The sequence below is a fragment of the Salvelinus alpinus genome, chromosome 9 (assembly GCF_045679555.1).
Source record: "Salvelinus alpinus chromosome 9, SLU_Salpinus.1, whole genome shotgun sequence".
Taxonomy (NCBI): domain Eukaryota; kingdom Metazoa; phylum Chordata; class Actinopteri; order Salmoniformes; family Salmonidae; genus Salvelinus; species Salvelinus alpinus.
In genome coordinates, this window is record NC_092094.1 from 75,433,734 (window position 1) to 75,453,630 (window position 19,897).

Below are 19,897 nucleotides of genomic sequence, written 5' to 3' on the forward strand. Positions count from 1 at the left end.
GGCTTAATGAAACACAGAGAGGCTTAATAAATCATTTTACATGTTTCTTTTCTTTTTGTATTGGTTAAGTTTTGGGGGAAGCCTGACTTCCCTTGGCATCCATGAATACACACCACTGGCTCTCTGGCCAATTAGTGTCATGAATCAGCCAATTAGCCAATCAGGTACAGATTAGCAGTAGTAATAGGCCCTCTAGGCGTGTAGTTGAATAGTCCTGATCTGCAGTAAACTAGGTTGCAGCTGCAGCACTCTGTAGTACTATGTATCATTAGAACGTCTAGCCGTGAGAGGGATCTGTGGGTTTGGGTTTAGGAACACATACAGATGGTAAAGATTTCCTCTGCTAAGGAAATACACTAGGAACACAGTGTGTGTCCGCAATCTTGCATGTGTGTTTACACTTGCAATTTAAGACCCTAAGGCTACTACAATTAGCACCAAACTAACACTGCCCACAATGCATACTATCACACACACAAGGCCACGTGCGGTCCAACGCACATGCCCACAGAGAAGCTAACAGCAGACTACATTCATGGCTGTACGGACACAGACGTATTAGCAGCTAGCGCTCTGGGCACAACATGTCAGGTTACATCCATTCCCTTAATAGCCTGACCCTGAAACCTACATCACACTCAACTCATCCTACTGGAATACAATCCTGCCTCAACACCACTAAATAAAATATATGTCGTCTCAGGCCTGTCCAATGTCTATATGGGGATTGCTCCTTGGCTTATATAGAAACTTTCAACCAACTCTATATTTACGTTGATTTGATTGAGTTAAGTACATCCACCTAATCTAAACTATAGCACAACCCAAACAGGAACATGTCATTCCAAAAAAAAAATTTTTTTATAATATTATTATCATAATATATTTGTATAAATAAAATAAATTCACACCAAATTCAAACATACACATATGAACAACAACTTCCAGACCAGTGGAGGCTGTTGAGGGGAGGACGGCTAATAATAATGACTGGAATGGAGCGAATGGAATATTTGATACCATTCCATTGATTTTTCTCCAGCCGTTACCACGTGCCTGTTCTCCCAATAAAGGTGCCACCAACACACACAAACAACGATTACATACTCACACCCCCTAGTGCCTGCGTTGTTCTTTATCGCATGCCCTTAAATTGTACCAATTTGTTTTTCTCGGTCGCCCATACTATTTCAATATTTAAAGATAAATCATTTGATTTTTCCATTTTGTTAATTTCCACGTTTTTAGTACCGATTTTTTCAAGATGAGTGATGAGAAGAGAATCGTCCAGCCCATTGGGTCTCAATGCACCCACATTTGCCATGTCTTGAAATATGCAGACACACAGATTAAAAAGTAAGTTTACATTGTAATACTTCTGACAGCTAATGTTCTAGCTCTGCCCATACATTTTGGACTTTATAACGTTCCCAGAAAACATGGATTATTGAGTCATTATTAGTTTTATACTTGAGACATGACTCTACCGTTGTGCTGTAGAATGTGTGAATGTTCTCTCTTGTATAATAAATTTGATATATTAGTTTATACTGGATTAAGCATACATTTTCGTTAATTGTAATTTTGTTAGTTATGCTCCAACTTTCCTTCCATATTGTGCCAAAGTCAGTTCTTTTTAAGTCCTGGATCTAATAGTTTATAGTTTTTTCTAAGAGATTGTCAGTTGGATATGCTTTCTGGAAGGTTTTGTAGATCTTCCAGATCATATGAACATCCTTTTCTGACTCAAATAAGATTCCCTCAAGGTTGCTCTGATGCCCAAAAGATTTCAAATCCAAATTTTGTCATATGTAACTTTTAATTAAGTTGCATGTATTTGAAAATATCTACATTGGTCAATCCAAAATTGCTTTTGAATTCTGTTATGGAAATAAATGTATTTCCTGTTACCAAGTAATTTACGGTTTATATGGCTTTAGTTTTCCATGTGGACCAATTTATCTGTGAATTCTGAAAAGCTATCCAAGGATTGTTCCAGAAGGTTGTGTTTTTAGGGAGTGATATTGGTTCTTGTAGAACACGTTTCATTTTCTTCCATGTTATAGTGTTCTTAACTAAGAAGTTGTTCATGTTTTTAGCTTTACCCTATGAAAATAGACACGTAAAAAGACTCGAGCATGCGTATCTTCAATACGTATCACAGGAGGTCGGTGACACCTTAATTGGGGAGGATGGGCTCGTGATAATGGCTGGAGTGGAATCAGTGGAATGGTATCAATTACATTAAATACATTGTTTCCATGTGTTTGATGCCATCCCATATGCTCCGTTCCAGACGTTATTATGAGCCGTCCTCCCCTTAGCAACCTCCACTAATATGTACCCATTGTTCCTCTTTAGTGCATTTACCTATGTGTCCAACTGCACCCATATAGAAACTGATATATATATATATATATACAGTGGGGAGAACAAGTATTTGATACACTGCCGATTTTGCAGGTTTTCCTACTTACAAAGCATGTAGAGGTCTGTAATTTTTATCATAGGTACACTTCAACTATGAGAGACGGAATCTAAAACAAAAATCCAGAAAATCACATTGTATGATTTTTAAGTAATTAATTTGCATTTTATTGCATGACATAAGTATTTGATACATCAGAAAAGCAGAACTTAATATTTGGTACAGAAACCTTTGTTTGCAATTACAGAGATCATACGTTTCCTGTAGTTCTTGACTAGGTTTGCACACACTGCAGCAGGGATTTTGGCCCACTCCTCCCTACAGATCTTCTCCAGATCCTTCAGGTTTCGGGGCTGTCGCTGGGCAATACGGACTTTCAGCTCCCTCCAAAGATTTTCTATTGGGTTCAGGTCTGGAGACTGGCTAGGCCACTCCAGGACCTTGAGATGCTTCTTACGGAGCCACTCCTTAGTTGCCATGGCTGTGTGCTTCGTGTCGTTGTCATGCTGGAAGACCCAGCCACGACCCATCTTCAATGCTCTTACTGAGGGAAGGAGGTTGTTGGCCAAGATCTCGCGATACATGGCCCCATCCATCCTCCCCTCAATACGGTGCAGTCGTCCTGTCCCCTTTGCAGAAAAGCATCCCCAAAGAATGATGTTTCCACCTCCATGCTTCACGGTTGGGATGGTGTTCTTGGGGTTGTACTCATACTTCTTCTTCCTCCAAACACGGCGAGTGGAGTTAGACCAAAAAGCTCTATTTTTGTCTCATCAGACCACATGACCTTCTCCCATTCCTCCTCTGGATCATCCAGATGGTCATTGGCAAACTTCAGACAGGCCTGGACATGCACTGGCTTAAGCAGGGGGACCTTGCGTGCGCTGCAGGATTTTAATCCATGACGGCGTAGTGTGTTACTAATGGTTTTCTTTGAGACTGTGGTCCCAGCTCTCTTCAGGTCATTGACCAGGTCCTGCCGTGTAGTTCTGGGCTGATCCCTCACCTTCCTCATGATCATTGATGCCCCACGAGGTGAAATCTTGCATGGAGCCCCAGACCGAGGGTGATTGACCGTCATCTTGAACTTCTTCCATTTTCTAATAATTGCGCCAACAGTTGTTTCCTTCTCACCAAGCTGCTTGCCTATTGTCCTGTAGCCCATCCCAGCCTTGTGCAGGTCTACAATTTTATCCCTGATGTCCTTACACAGCTCTCTGGTCTTGGCCATTGTGGAGAGGTTGGAATCTGTTTGATTGTGTGTGGACAGGTGTCTTTTATACAGGTAACGAGTTCAAACAGGTGCAGTTAATACAGGTAATGAGTGGAGAACAGGAGGGCTTCTTAAAGAAAAACTAACAGGTCTGTGAGAGCCGGAATTCTTACTGGTTGGTAGGTGATCAAATACTTATGTCATGCAATAAAATGCAAATTAATTATTTAAAAATCATACAATGTGATTTTCTGGATTTTTGTTTTAGATTCCGTCTCTCACAGTTGAAGTGTACCTATGATAAAAATTACAGACCTCTACATGCTTTGTAAGTAGGAAAACCTGCAAAATCGGCAGTGTATCAAATACTTGTTCTCCCCACTGTATACACAACAGTATGTGGACAGCCCTTCAAATTAGTCGATTCGGTTATTTTAGTCACACCCGTTGCTGACAGGTGTATAAAATCGAGCACACAACCATGCAATCTCCATTGACAAACATAGTAGTAGAATGGCCTTACTGAAGAGCTCAGTGACTTTCAACGTGGCACCGTCATAGGATGCCACCTTTCCAACAAGTCAGTTCGCCAAATTTCTGCCCTGCCAGAGCTGCCCCGGTCAAGTGCTGTTATTGTGAAGTGGAAACGTCTAGGAGCAACAACGCCTCAGCTGCGAAGTGGTAGGCCACACAAGCTCACAGAACGGGACCGCCGAGTGCTGAATTGTCTGGCCTCGGTTGCAACACTCACTACCGAGTTCCAAACTGCCTCTTGAAGCCATGTCAGCACAACAACTGTTAGTCGGGAGCTTCATAAAATGGGTTTCCATAGCCGAGCAGCCGAACACATATCAAAATCACCATGCGCAATGCCAAGCGTCGCCTGGAGTAGTGTAAAGCTCACGGCCATTGGACTCTGGAGGGATGAATCACGCTTCACCATCTGGCAGTCCGACAGACGAATTTGGGTTTGGCTGATGGCAGGAGAACGCTGCCTGCTCGAATGCATAGTGCCAACTGTAAAGTTTGGTGGAGGAGGAATAATGGTCTGGTGCTGTTTTTCATGGTTCGAGTTAGTTCATGGTTTGAACTGCTTTTTTTTTGCAGATAATTATTTTTGCAGTTTTATAATGCTATTCTACACATTTTGTCATAAGGAGAATAGAAAATGCTGCAGTTTTAAAGCTTATTTCCTTCAATTCTACACTTTTTGCCATCGGGCAGGGATTTTTTTATTTAGCTTTTTTACAGCTCATCTCATGCTTTTGTTCACATTTTGCCATGAGGCCGAGAGAAAATTGTGCAGTTTTAAAGCACATTTTTTGCAATTCTACATATTTTGTCACGAGGCTGAGAGAAAATTGTGCAGTTTTAAAGCTAATGTCCTGCAATTCTACACATTTTGCTATCATATGTGACCAACCACCTTGATTCAATCGTATGTTGCAAAATTTGAAATTATGTTTTTTACATTGGATAAAAGTAGAGACTCAGAGCTACAAAATGGTATATCATACACTGCAGTTGTGAAACAATGAAAAGTAATTCTGCTTTGAAAGTTGATCAACTTGTAACCCCACTTTTGAGAAAATGGTCCTTGAATATTTTGTTACACATACTGGAGAGCTCTTCTTTGTCTACACCTATTCAGCATCGTTCACACCCTTTTAAGCCTTAGCCCCACCCATCTCTTTAAGGTTTCACATGTGAGGCCATGTGCTAAACAGTGTGAGTAAGGTAGTGTAGTAAACAACCAAAGATCTCAAGGCTAAAAGTGGTGAAAGCAATAGCCTACAATAAGGAAAAATTCCAGGTTAAAGTACACTTTATCTAGTCCTTGGCATATATCCTAATCTGACTTTGGTGTAGGTCCTGTTCTTCATATTCCCGTCTCTGGTTAACGCACACTATATCAAATAAAATCAAAGTGTATTTGTCACATGCACAGGATACAGAAGGTGTAAACGGTACAGTGAAATGGTTACTTGCATATTGTTGTTTGAATTTTTTTGTCTTTTTTGGGGGGGGGATTGATCAGCAGATAGATTGTGGATAGATTGTGGCTTCCATTAATGTACTTGTGCGCATCATTTCAAACCCCATATATTTTTTTGTAAATATAAACTCAGTAAAAAAAGAAACGTCCCCTTTTCAGGACCCTGTCTTTGAAAGATAATTTGTAAAAATCCAAATAACTTCACAGATCTTCATTGTAAAGTGTTTAAACACTGTTTCCCATAAACAATTAATGAACATGCACCTGTAGAACGGTCCTTAAGACACTAACAGCTTACAGACGGTAGGGAATTAAGGTCACAGTGAAAAACACCAAAAGAAAGATGCCGTTTTCAGCTGTGCTAACATAATTTCAAAAGGGTTTTCTAATGATCAATTAGCCTTTTAAAATGATAAACTTGGATTAGTTAACACAACATGCCATTGGAACACTGGAGTGATGGTTGCTGATAATGTGCCTCTGTACACCTATGTAGATATTCCATTAAAAATCAGCCGTTTCCAGCTACAATAGTCATTTACAACATTAACAATGTCTACACTGTATTTCTGATCAATTTGAAATTATTTTAATGAACATAAAAAATAAAAAAAATCTTTAAAAAACAAGGACATTTCTAAGTGACCCCAAACTTTTGAACGGTAGTGTATATATATTGAAATATATTTTCCTTTATTATTTCCCCTAACCCTACCGTCCCTACCCTAATTGGAGAAAACTAACGGACAACTCTTAGGCTTCTACTTCCAGTTTATACATACTATATACATTTTACAGACACAGTATATTTTACAATAGTTGTCTTTTGTTTGTTTTTAGTCCCATCCTTCAGCTCCACTCAACCCCTCCCATCTATCTCTAAACACCATCCAGTTCTATTTGCCATGTATTTTTCAACTGTGCTGTGATTTTGTATATTATTTTTATATTATTAAACGATTGACTATGACTTGTTATATCACCCAGCAGTGCTATTTGCAGAGTTAGCTCCAGGTAAATGTTGCAATTATTCAGCTGTTCCTAAACCTGCAACCAAAAACAAGCTACATATGGACAGTACCAAAACAAATGATCTAATGATTCTGTCTCTTCGCAGCAAAATCTGCACAGCTGGGATAGTTGTATCCGCCATATTATAACATTCTATTGGCTGCAAGAATTTTGTAATGCTGCAATTAGTTGGTTGTAATAGCTGCATGTGTGACATAACTCCACCAGTCCTATTTATGTTATAATTTCAAAGAGTAAAAAATATTGTTTTTTTATCAGTTAGTATATTTGAGTTTAACCATAATATTTGTTGTAATAGTTGTTCTGTCTTTTCTGATGGATTAAACTGAAATTGCAACCAAATTTTTATGGCGATATTTTGGAGATTATTTCATTTTCAAATAACCAAAAGTGAGAGGTTGTAATCTGAATAATGGGAAAAAGGCCATTATGATTTGGATTACAACTCCTTAACTGCCTTGACTTACCTTTTGCCTGCCCCTTGTAATATAATAAACTCTGAGAGTCGTACTATCCGGCTCTTGTGTCTGTATCTGGGTCTTAGCCTGAGCCTTGATACATTACAGAACATGGGGTGAGATATTCTTACTAATCTGCTAGAGACCCAGTTCAGATTTAAGTATAACTTTTGTATGACTGAAGCCTTTAGTGAGAGGTCTAATGCTTTAATATTTAATCATTTCTGCCCTCCGAATTCATATTCATTATATAAATAGGCCCGTTTAATTTTGTCTGGCTTGCCGTTCCAAATAAAATGGAATATAGGCCATAAGCAAATAGGTAAACTGGGATATGACTAAAGAGTTCATCAGGGTGATTTTACCACAAATAGACAGATATTTACATACTAGCAACAAGTGAAAGTGCCCAGATAGAAATATTGTATAAATATTTTATAATTATTAGATGATGCTTACCCGACACACTTGTCTAAATTGATTCATGTGAAAGAAATGCTATAACCCCCAGCCACATCTAGCTAAGTGGATGGGTCACTATTGTCTAGACATGTACACATGTTCATGAAATACAATAGATGGCCGTAATCATCCACAGACACAACTGGCTAACTTGATGGGTCATGTAATCATCTGGTGAAGTGGAGTCTTTTGTTTAGACATGTAGCTACCTAGCTAAACAGTTAACCACAATCCGAACCTATACTACTAGCAATACAAAGCGGATCGTCATAGATAGCCACCATGCATGAAATGCTGTAGTATGAATCTGCAGGTAGCTAAAGCTAACCAACTAGGTTCAATGTTAGCTAGCTAGCTAACAGTAGGCTATAACTAGCATTTGCAAATGGCTTTCTGATATACAAATAATATTACTACACAGATCATACACGTAACGTTAGCTAGCGAGCCAGCAAGCTAATATTCAATAACTAGCTAGTACTCTATAACTTGCAATGAAAATGACTTTCGGACTAAAAACTGAAAATGTAGCTAGACTCTTACCCATATACAATGCCTTAGGAAATTATTCAGACCCCTTCCTTTTTCCACATTTTGTAACATTACAGCCTTATACTAGAATGGATTAAATTAAATGTCTTCCTCATCAACACAATACCCCATAATGACAAAGTGAAAACAGGTTTTGTATGTATAAAATTGTAGCAAATGTATAAAATAGAAAAACAGAAATACCTTATTTACATAAGTATTCAGACACTTTGCTATGAGACTCGAAATTGAAGTCAGGTGCATCCTGTTTCTGTTCATCATCCTTAAAAAAAAAAAAATGAAACCCTTTTTTTCACCCCAATTTCGTGGTATCCAATTGGTAATAGTTACAGTCTTCTCTCATTGCTGCAACTCCCGTACGGACTCGGGAGAGGCGAAGGTCGAGAGCCATGCGTCCTCCGAAACACAACCCAACCTAGCCGCACTGCTTCTTGACACAATGCACATCCAACCCGGAAGCCAGCCGCACCAATGTGTCGGAGGAAACACCGTACACCGTACACCTGGCGACCTGGTCAGCGTGCACTGCGCCCGGCCCGACACAGGAGTCGCTAGTGCGCCATGAGACAAGGATATCCCTGCCCGGCCAAACCCTCCCTAACCCGGATGACGCTGGGCTAATTGTGCGCCGCCCCATGGGCCTCCCGATCGTGGCTGGCTGCGGCAGAGCCTGGGCTCGAACTCAGAGTCTCTGGTGGCACAGGTGGCGCAGTGGTCTAAGGCAGTGCCTTAGTGGTCTAAGTGGTCTAAGGCAGTCCCGGGTGGCGCCGTGCCTTAGACCACAGCGCCACCCGGGAGGCCCCCCCGCTGATCATCCTTGAGCTGTTTCTACAACCTGTGGTAAATTCAGTTGATTGGACATGATTTGGAAAAGCACACACCTGTCTACATAAGGTCCACAGTTGACAGTGCATGTCAGAGCAAAAACCAAGCCATGAGGTCAAAGGAATTGTCTGTAGCGCTCCGATACAGGATTGTGTCGAGGCACAGATCTGGGGAAGGGTACCAAAACAGCATTTCTGCAGTATTGAAGGTCCCCAAGAACATAGTGGCCTCAATCATTCTTAAATGTAAGAAGCCAAACTGAGCAATCGGGGGAGAAGGGCCTTGGTCAGGGAGGTGACCAAGAACTTAATGGTCACTCTGACAGAGCTCCAGAGTTCCTCTGCGGAGATTGGAGAACCTTCCAGAAGGACAACCATCTCTGCAGCACTCCACCAATCAGGCCTTTATGGTAGAGTGGAAGCCACACCTCAGTAAAAGGCACATGACAGGAGTTTGCCAAAAGGCACTCAAAGGACCCTCAGACCATGAGAAACAAGATTCTCTGGTCTAATGAAACCAAGATTGAACGATTCGGCCTGAATGCCAAGTGTCACGTCTGGAGCAAACCTGGCACCATCCCTACGGTGAAGCATGGTGGTGGCAGCATCATGCTGTGGGAATGTTTTTCAGCGGCAGGGACTGGGAGACCAGTCAGGATCGAGGGAAAGATGAATGGAGCAAAGTACAGAGAGATCCTTCATGAAAACCTGCTCCAGAGCGCTCAGGACCTCAGACTGGAGCAAAGGTTCACCTCCAACAGGACAACGACCCTAAGCACACAGCCAAGACAACACAGGAGTGGCTTCGGGACAAGTCTCTGAATGTCCGTGAGTGGCCAAGGCAGAGCTCTGGAGAGACCTGAAAATAGCTGTGCAGCGATGCTCCCCATCCAACCTGACAGAGCTTGAGAGGATCTGCAGAGAAGAATGGGAGAAACTCCCCAAATACAGGTGTGCAAAGCTTGTAGCGTCACACCCAAGAAGACTCAAGGCTGTAATCGCTGCCAAAGGTGATTCAACAAAGTACTGAGTAAAGTGTCTGAATACTTATGTAAATGTGATATTTCAGTTAATTTTTTAAATAATATTTTTTTCATTGTCATTATGGGTTATTGTGTGTAGATTATTAAGAGACAAAAAAACGATTTAATCCATTTTAGAATAAGGCTGTAACGTAACAAAATGTGGAAAAAGTCAAGATTTCTGAATATTTTCTGAATGCACTTTACATAGATGTACGATTCACGGCAGACTGGAACCCCTTTAACTCAGTTTTGTTTGTACAGCTTGTTTGGCCAGCGTTGTGTCAAGGTTCACACTGACCGTGTACAGAAAGTAGTCCATCACAATATGTTCACACTGATCTTTGAGCCCTTGTTAAATTCAGGGCAGCAATGTTTTTGAGAGCAGTAGCAACACATGGCTAATATTATATCTTTAAAAAAAATACTGAGCAGCTCCTCTTATAGACAGAAGCATGCTACATGGCAGACCAATCCGAACTCATCTCTCAGCATGTCCAGCCCATCCATTATCTCAGCCAATCATGGCTAGCTGGAAGGTTCCTCGTTTTTTCAGTGGCTAAACCAAATAGGCTCATGAGTCAACAACTTTATTCGTATTTACTGACGGCATACACATTTGTTATTAAGGCACATGAAAGTTCACATGTTCCAGAAGGCATTTCTGCCACAAAAAAAAAAACGCATTTTGATAAAAAATGATGTTTTACGTTAAAATGCTTCTCCTGTGAAGTAGTGACATGTGACATACGCCTAGCTTCCTGAAACGGGTCACATATGCTATCTGCGGTAAATTTGGCTTGTGGGCCCCCTGAAGGTCGAGGGCCCTGGGCACACGCCCTGCGTGCCCATTCGGTAATCCGGCCCTGGAGAGAGGGGGGTAGGAGGGGTAGTTTAGAGCTTGGCTAGGCGCCACTGCCAGTGCAAATGGGTTATTTGACACTGTTATCGTTGATCCTGCCACGTTCAGATAATCTGAAAACCTAGGAGGGAGAAAGAGTAGGAGAGAGAGATAGAGCCGTACATTGATACCTCAGTGCTCTCCCCTACCACGTATACGGTAGAGACGGGGAATCAGGGGGATGACAGACTCCTCAGCCGTGTGTGTGTGTGGACTGTGCATAAATAGAGTTGTTTTTTCAGTGGGGCGTTGGAGGGACAGCTAAGTTTAGGAGGGAGATTATTCCCAGAGGACTAGGAGAAACAAGAGCTTTACAGTCCAACCAAGACACACACTGTAAAATGAAGAGCCAACTGGATGTGGAAAAGATACACAGTCACTGTCAGGAAAATAGAAGCTCTACAGTGATTCTTTGTTATTAAGAAGGAACATGTTTCTGCCTGAAAGAGGGGCATAGACTAGGGCAGAGAGGAGGAGGAGAGAGGAGGGAGGAGAGAGGAGAAGAGTGGCGGGAGAAGTGAGGAGGGGGAGAAAAGAGAGGAGAAGAGTGGAGGGAGAAGTGAGAAGGGGGGAGAAAAGAGAGAAGAAGGGGGAGGGAGACGTGAGGAGGGGGGAGAAAAGAGAGAAGAAGGGGGAGGGAGACGTGAGGAGGGGGGAGAAAAGAGAGAAGAGTGGATGGAGAAGTGAGGAGGGGAGAAAAGAGAGAAGAAGGGGGAGGGAGACGTGAGGAGGGGGGAGAAAAGAGAGAAGAGTGGATGGAGAAGTGAGGAGGGGGAGAAAAGAGAGAAGAAGGGGGAGAGAGACGTGAGGAGGGGGGAGAAAAGAGAGAAGAAGGGGGAGGGAGACGTGAGGAGGGGGGAGAAAAGAGAGAAGAGTGGAGGGAGAAGTGAGGAGAGGGGAGAAAAGAGAGAAGAAGGGGGAGAGAGACGTGAGGAGGGGGGAGAAAAGAGAGAAGAAGGGGGAGGGAGACGTGAGGAGGGGGGAGAAAAGAGAGGAGAAGAGTGGAGGGAGAAGTGAGGAGGGGGAGAAAAGAGAGGAGAAGAGTGGAGGGAGAAACGAGGAGGGGGAGAAAGAGAGAGAAGAGTGGAGGGAGAAGTGAGGAGGGGGGAGAAAAGAGAGAAGAGTGGAGGGAGAAGTGAGGAGGGGGGAGAAAAGAGAGAAGAGTGGAGGGAGAAGTGAGGAGGGGGGAGAAAAGAGAGAAGAGTGGAGGGAGAAGTGAGGAGGGGGAGAAAAGAGAGGAGAAGAGTGGAGGGAGAAGTGAAGAGGGAGGGGGGAGAGGAGAAGAGTGGAGGGAGAAGTGAGGAGGGGGGAGAAAAGAGAGAAGAGTGGAGGGAGAAGTGAGGAGGGGGGAGAAAAGAGAGGAGAAGACTGGAGGGAGAAGTGAGGAGGGGGGAGAAAAGAGAGGAGAAGACTGGAGGGAGAAGTGAGGAGAAGAGAGGAGAAGAGAGGAGAGAGGAAAGGTTGTAGCAGGGAAAAGTCTGGTGAGGTGAGGAGAGGGGTGGAAGGAGACAGAAAGAGAGGAGAGAGCAGAGAGGAGAGAGGAAAGGTTGCAGCAGGGAAACGTGAGGCGAGGTGAGGAGAGGGGTGGAAGGAGACAGAAGGAGAGGAGAGAGCAGAGAGGAGAGAGGAAAAGACAGAAGTAAAGAGGAGAGGTTGTATCAGGAAAGAGGGGTGGAGGGAAATGGGACCATGGTATGGATCGGGAGTCTGACTCAGACAGTCACGACAGCCCAATTCATCTAAACCCCAGATTATGACAGCTCTGTTTTAATCCCCTTACTGGAGAAATATCATCCCTTCATCATTTCCCTCTCCTCCTCTCTCCTGCGTGATGTTATAACTAAAGGCTGGGAGCTGGGTGTAGCAGCTACTCTGAGAGCTCAGAGAGCCACATACTAGACGAATAAATGATTGACAATAAGAACACACATCTGTAGACTGTACTTCAAACAAAACGATTCAGTCTGGCATTTCCCCCTACTAATGGTTACGAATTGACTTTCAATTTGCGGATCGTAGTAAATGTCATCTATTAAAAGATTCTTTCTCTCCTCCTGTCGTCTGTATCTGCATAAGACGGTGCCACAAAGTTCACACTGGCACACTATTTAGTACGCATGGCTTAGTGTGTGTGTGTGTGTGTGTGTGTGTGTGTGTGTGTGTGTGTGTGTGTGTGTGTGTGTGTGTGTGTGTGTGTGTGTGTGTGTGTGTGTGTGTGTGTGTGTGTGTGTGTAAGCATGACTGTTGCATCACTTCATACTGTGCGAGATCACATCACTGAGATTCTGCCTGAAACCTTTTTGGCATGAACCCGTGACCTTTTCATAGATTCTTCATGGTTCTTGGCCGGGCTGTGTGTGTGGCCTTGGCGGGGCAAGGGGTCCATTCTGTTCCCGTCCTGTCTAGGATCCAGTTACAGCATGTGTCCTCACGGTTTGTTTCCAAAAAGCACCGTTCACATTACTGAACACGCACCAAGTCAGTCTAACAGGGTTGGATATGTTTCCTCATGCCACTGCAATATTCCTGTATTTCTATTGGTTGGTTCGAGTCAGGTGTCAATAAGGTGTTATGTGATTGGCTACGCTTGCAGCTAGGGGGAGATTGCGAACGTCAATTCTTCCCTGTTTGATATTGACATGAAAGCGGTGGGTCACGTTCCTGATATAGGAAATGTAAATAGTGAACTCGTACACATTGTAAATACGTAAATAGAATGCACTATTTCAGAAACTGACCCACCGCTTGCATATATATATATATATTATTTGCATGCTAAAAAATTTATCACCAATCTACAGCCTTCAGCATACTGTTGTCCTGCACCTCTAATGTGTTTCCTTGTGTCTTTCATCAGAATAAACACCAATCAATCGGGACCGCTGGCTGTACAGTCCTTTCTTTAAAAACACAACGCGAGAGAGTTAAGAAGTACGATCACATGTTACATCAATTCACTAAGCTACTTCTTCTACTCTCTCTCTCTCCCTTTCTTTCACTCTCTCTCTCTCTCTCTCTCCCTTTCTTTCACTCTCTCTCTCTCTCTCTCTCTCTCTCTCTCTCTCTCTCTCTCTCTCTCTCTCTCTCTCTCTCTCTCTCTCTCTCTCTCTCTCTCTCTCTCTCTCTCTCTCTCTCTCTCTCTCTCTCTCTCTCTCTCCCTTTCTCTCACTCTCTCTTTCTCTCTCTCTCCCTTTCTTTCACTCTCTCTCTCTCTCTCTCTCTCTCTTGGTTTTGTCCTGAGTGACATTTAGCACATGTTGTCCTGTGAACAATATGGGTGCTGTTTCTAGCCATGGTTCTGTGTGTGTGTGTATGTGTGTGTGTGCATGTCACACGGTACGTACCTGTGTGTTCTCTGTCTCCTTGACGAAGAAGGCTTCTCCGTTCTCCCCCAGCTTCATTTGTAGACTCACAGGCTCTCCATTGATCTCTATGTCCACCTGATACACAGAGGAAACCAGCCATCACTATAGCTCTCTATCCCACTCTATCTCTCTCTCTCTTTCCTCCGCTCCACCCTCAATCACTTTCTTTCCTCTGCTCTACATTTCATGTCTCTCTGTATTCCCCATCTCCATCGTCATCTAAAAACGTTCTCTGTTTCCCGGCATTTATCTCTGTCTCTCCACCGTCTCTCCCATCCAACTCTCCTTCTATCTTTTACATTTTTTAAATTGATCTATTTTCTATATTTTCTATCTTTCTCTCATCCTCCTATTCTCTCTCTGGTAATTTCCATTTCAAACTGAGCCAGGATGACCCCCCCCCCCCCCCCCCTCCTCCCTCCCTCTTGCCAGTACTGTTAACACCCATCACTCTCTATTACCCTATGTCCTCTGCCCCAGTGCCCCTTTACCCAGATCCCCCCACCCCCCCCCCCTCCCCATTCCCTTGTCCTCTCACCACTTTCTCACGGGAGCGCAGCACGCCCATCTTGCCAAAGCGGACGTGGAAGGGCGAGCACTGCAGGGTGCCGTCGGGCTGCCGTACCACGATGACATCGATGCAGCCTGAAAGAGTGGCCGGGTTCAGGCCCCGGTACAGCTCCTTCACCTGCACAAACACCTGGCCCGCCAACTGGCCCACGTAGTTCATGGTCTGAGACTGAGGGAGGGTGGAGGGGGAGAGAGGAAGAGCGAAATACATCAAATCTCTCATTTCCCAAACTGCCGGACGCTGATTCTTGATGATCCTGTCGAGTAATATCATGATATACCAGGGTGACGTTAATGCCTTGGGAAATATGGCTGGATCAGCTGGGTTATGTTTCCCCGACTCTCTAACTGTGATTCACATTCCACTCTGACCCACCATCCTCATTCCCCTCACATCAGGTCATGGCTTTTAACTGATGCATTTGTCACAATAATGCTGAAAAGCAACCAACCGTGCCTCAAAAGCCCTCTGCCGAGTCCCCCGGCCCTGCGCAGAAGAAGCAGCAGAATAGAGCTGGAGTTGCATTGTAATGGAAAGCTATATTCAGCAGACAACTCTGACTAAACCGAGGCTATATGGCTGAAAGGCTGAAGGTGGTTGAGATCCTATCTCCTACCCTCCAAATAAACACACTGACGTTCTCATTGAAACACGTGCCTGCACTTTGCATATCACACACAGACACGCACTGACACGCACTGACACACACATGCACTTGGGGCACAGTGCCCTCTGCTGCACTGGCATCTGGCAGGGGATTAATCAGCATGCCAGTGTCTCAGTCACAGGCGGGCAGCAACACTAATGTCCTCTAATTACCAACAGGGCCCTGGGGAGGGAGAGGAAACCATTTCACTGGAGGCCCAATGTGAACGAAGTTAGGATTCAGACCGAATTATTCATGTAGGATAGACAAAAGACGATTCGCTAACAGTGAAAAAAGACAGAGACAACATGTTCTGTAGAAGTCTTAACCGCACACCTACAATTATTTTGGTGCAAATCTCCCTTTGACATGTGTGCATGGTTTACGTGGAAGTCAGAGTTAAAGATGCACGCCAGGATCTTAAGCACAACAAATGTGTAACATATAGTACGAACTGGATTCCTAACATATCGTACCAATTGCAAAAAAAAAAATGTAATATGTTTTGCAGGAAGTAACATATCACACCAAATGGATGACGTAGTACACAATTTGATGACATGGTACACAAAAAAACGGGGACAACTTTTGGCTGATCAGAGACCACTTTCAAAACTACTGGGGTTTGATAGCACATCTATAAGTAAGTGGGTTTCAAGATCGATTTTGTCCCTAAAAGTGCAAGAGGGAGAACGACATCTCTTCTCACTAAACAGTGAGTTAACTTTGTTGGCTGTAAACTCTCCTCTTATTATCCCCGACTCAGTTTCTGCTGAGTCAAGTCTAGCACGCGCACACACACGTGCCTTCTGGACAGATGACTTAATATCCTGGCAGATCTCCTGACCAATGATCATTATTTCGTAACACCTCTCAATTACCAGGCTCTCAGAGAGGGATATCTATCTAATAGACTGTACAGACATCATCAACCACAGAGAGACAGACCTACTATGTGTTTTCTTCATGCCTGGGCACCTGATACTCTATGTTCAAGGACGAATAGAACAGGCAAAGATAAATAGACGTTGGAGAAGAGTTATCTTGAGGTATAGTATAGCTGTTTGAGTCTATGAATCCTGTTTTTCACATTGTTGTCATTTTCTGAAAACGTTTTTGAATTAGCTTGTGAAACTAACAGGTCTAATCTTTGCACTCGATCAAACAGTAAATCTTAGAGTAAGATACCTTAAACAGTACTCAAACAATGGAAGCATAAAGTCTCTACCTCCTCACGCCCCCCCCCCCCCCCCCCCCCCACCTTGTCGGCTCGGGTATTCAAACAAGCAACCTTTCGATTACTGGCCCAAAACTCTAAACGCTAGGCTACCTGCCACCCTAAACCCAGTATCAGTGGCATTTCAGGAAAATGACATGATTACCCAACCCCCACTCCCCACACGTTCTGCCATCCCCACTAATACAAACACAGGGGAACAGGGGAACTCATTCAGCTCAAGAGTTTCCTCCACTTCCCCCTCAAGGACATGAACCTGCTTCCTGGTTTCCAACCAATCAAAAGACACACAGTATTGGCCCAGGGTATTACCCACAGTAAAATAAACTACACTCACAATACAATGTCAGCTCTGGGTAGAAGTACAGGCATATAGGATCAACTCATACCTTCTGCAAATCATGAAGGTGGGACCACAAACCTGAGATCAGGAGTAACTTAGTCCTACTCCACAATGTAACACACATTTCATATTAGTATAACCAAGAGAAACTCAGAGTTGCAGAAAGACCGATTTTTACCATGTCAGCTCAGGGATTCGATCCAGCAACCATTCAGTTATGGCCCCAACGCTCTAACCACTAGGCTACCTGTCTCCCCTTTTTAACTAACTCCATTAACTGCACCTAGTTTATCATCTTATCTCACTTTACAGACAGCACACACGCACAAAAGCATGCACACACAAACACAGGACGGGCACACACAGGACGGAATCAAACACACAAACACCTCAGATCAACAACAGTCCCATTGGCAGAGGATCTTATTTATATCCAGTGGTGGGAAAAGTACTCAATTGACATTGACTTGAGTAAAAGTTAAAATACCTTAATAGAAAATGACTCAAGTAAAAGTCACCCAGTAAAAATACTACTTGAGTAAAAGTCTAAAAGTATTTGGTTTTAAATATACTTAAGTATCAAAAGTAAAAGTATAAATTATTTCAAATTCCTTATATTAAAGCAAACCAGACAATGTTTGTTCTTGTTTTTTTAATTTACAGAATTTGACCATTTTCCTGTCCTGCTAAGCATTCAAAATGTAATGAGTACTTTGGGGTGTCAGGGAAAATGTATGGAGTAAAAAGTACAGTATTTTCTTTAGGAATGTAGTGAAGCAAAAGAAAAAGCTGTCAAAAATATAAATAGTAAAGTACAGATATCAACAACAAAAAATACGTAAGTAGTACTTTAAAGTAGGCCTATTTTTAATTTAAGGAAAACTATTATTGTTCATTAGTCCACTGTTGATACAGTCCCAAAATGTTTTCCTGTCAAGTTTTCTAGATATTGGATTTTAAAGAAGCAAATTGCCACTTGCCACATCATCATGATAATGCAAAATACTTTTTTCCTTCTTGAATGTTAAGTACTTTACTCCTAGTAGTTAGAGCGTTGGGCCAGTAACCGAAAGGCTGCTGGATCAAATCCCCGATCTGACAAGGTAAACATCTGTCGTTCTGCCCATGAACCAGGAAGTTAACCCACTGTTCCCCAGGCGCCGAAGACGTGGATGGCGATTAACGCAGCACCCCGCACCTCTCTGATTCAGAGGGGTTGGGTTAAATGCGGAAGATGCATTCAGTTGTACAACTGACTAGGTATCCCCTTTCCCACGGAGTAGAAGTCATGTGACTTCTGTCAGTAGACACATTTTTAATTCCCATCCAAAGATGTCTGGCAGTCAAGGTTTCCAAATAAAATGGCCATGAACTGGGTAGAGAACATATTCAGGTGGCCAATTTTTGTCCAACACTGGTCCTCATCAACTGAAAGTATTTAAAATATGTTTACAAATATATTAAATATATTCTAGGTTAATTGCGAGATATGCTGATGCATATGTAACCGATGTGAAATGGCTAGCTAGTTAGCGGTGGTGCGCGCTAATAGTGTTTCAATCGGTGACGTCACTCGCTCTGAGACCTGAAGTAGTTGTTCCCCTTGCTGTGCAAGGGCAGTGGCTTTTGTGGCGCGATGGGTAACGATGCTTCGTGGGTGTCAGTTGTCTATGTGTGCAGAGGGTCCCTGGTTCAAGGCGAGGAGAGGGACGGAAGCTATACTGTTACGCATAATACAGCTACTGTAGCAGACGACAAGCATGACCTAACACAAACAGCTGTTTATATAAAACACCGCGGACATGTGATATATCTTTCACATTCCGACCAGTTTAGAATGCGTAAATAGATACTTTGTGAAAATGAGCCGTTGTTTATGACCATAGCCTATTTCAATCTCCATTGCACCAACGCAATTATGAAGTGTAGGTTATATGTGCTTGCCTGGCAATTGATTCATATAAAAAAGGAAACAATAATAACACATGCAGAGATGATCTGGGTGCAGCTATCTGTCGATAAGAAATTACACAGAAATTAGAAGAATATCATAGATATTCATAGCCTAGGATTCACAATCATATTCATACGTACATTATTGACGACGAATTGTCGGTTCAGAGTATTTTAGCCATTCAAATGTCTTCCCGCTGTATCGGTAAATCTGCGTTTCTTATTCCAATTCAACTATTACATTGTAATAGCGAACGGAACCTTTCCGTCATTTGATCTTCCGCTTGGCGGTGTCCTAAAGTGCTGTGCAGATACTCCTCTTGTCACTGGAGAGAAAAACAACCCTCCCTATAGTCGGCTGGTGACGTAACACGGCGTAAAACCCTCCATGGGAACCAATGGTAGAACCCCGCAGCCCACACATAACAGTACTGGCCCACTAGCTACAAAGTAGCACGTGTATTGGACAGTGTCGTTTTTAAAGCTCAGAACAGTAGGCTAACCCATATAGGCTATCATTTCTTCAGTTGAAGAGGTGAATTCACATATTTTCCCGAATGTTAAAAGCGAGGTGGGGGCGAGGGGGGTGTAGTCCAGTTGGCAGACTAAAAGTCATTGTGTAATGTCCTCCACAGATGTAAGAAGATATTCATATAAGTGTAAATATCACCAGGGTTATGGAGAAGACAGCTGTTGGTGAGGTGACTCCTTCATCCAATAGCAAAGCTTCGTTGCTTACGTACTATGTCTTGTCAGCAATGACATGATATAACCTGCTACAGAAGCCAGCCTGTATATATGGCTGCATGCCTGGCAGGGTTGGGTAGGATACTTTCTAAATGTAATCTGTTACAGTTACTAGTTACCTGTCCAAAATTGTAAATCAATAACATC

General features: G+C 43.0%; 1 protein-coding gene across 6 annotated transcripts in view; it reads right to left on the reverse strand.

Moving 5' to 3' along the window:
• Positions 1–19,351, reverse strand: part of LOC139530633 (phosphatidate phosphatase LPIN1-like) — a 42,032-nt gene extending 22,681 nt beyond the window's left edge. For 2 of the 6 annotated variants that reach the window (XM_071327212.1, XM_071327210.1), the window contains exons 1-3: positions 19,145–19,350; positions 14,792–14,992; positions 14,233–14,328 (exon numbers count right to left, since the gene is read on the reverse strand). In XM_071327212.1, the coding sequence (XP_071183313.1) occupies positions 14,233–14,328; positions 14,792–14,983 (288 nt within the window). In that variant the 5' untranslated portion in view covers positions 14,984–14,992; positions 19,145–19,350. Of the gene's footprint in view, positions 1–14,232; positions 14,329–14,791; positions 14,993–18,994; positions 19,063–19,144 lie in introns of those variants that run through there. The other 4 variants (XM_071327211.1, XM_071327214.1, XM_071327213.1 and 1 more) reach the window with 4 other exon arrangements.
• Positions 19,352–19,897: the final 546 nt, after the last annotated feature.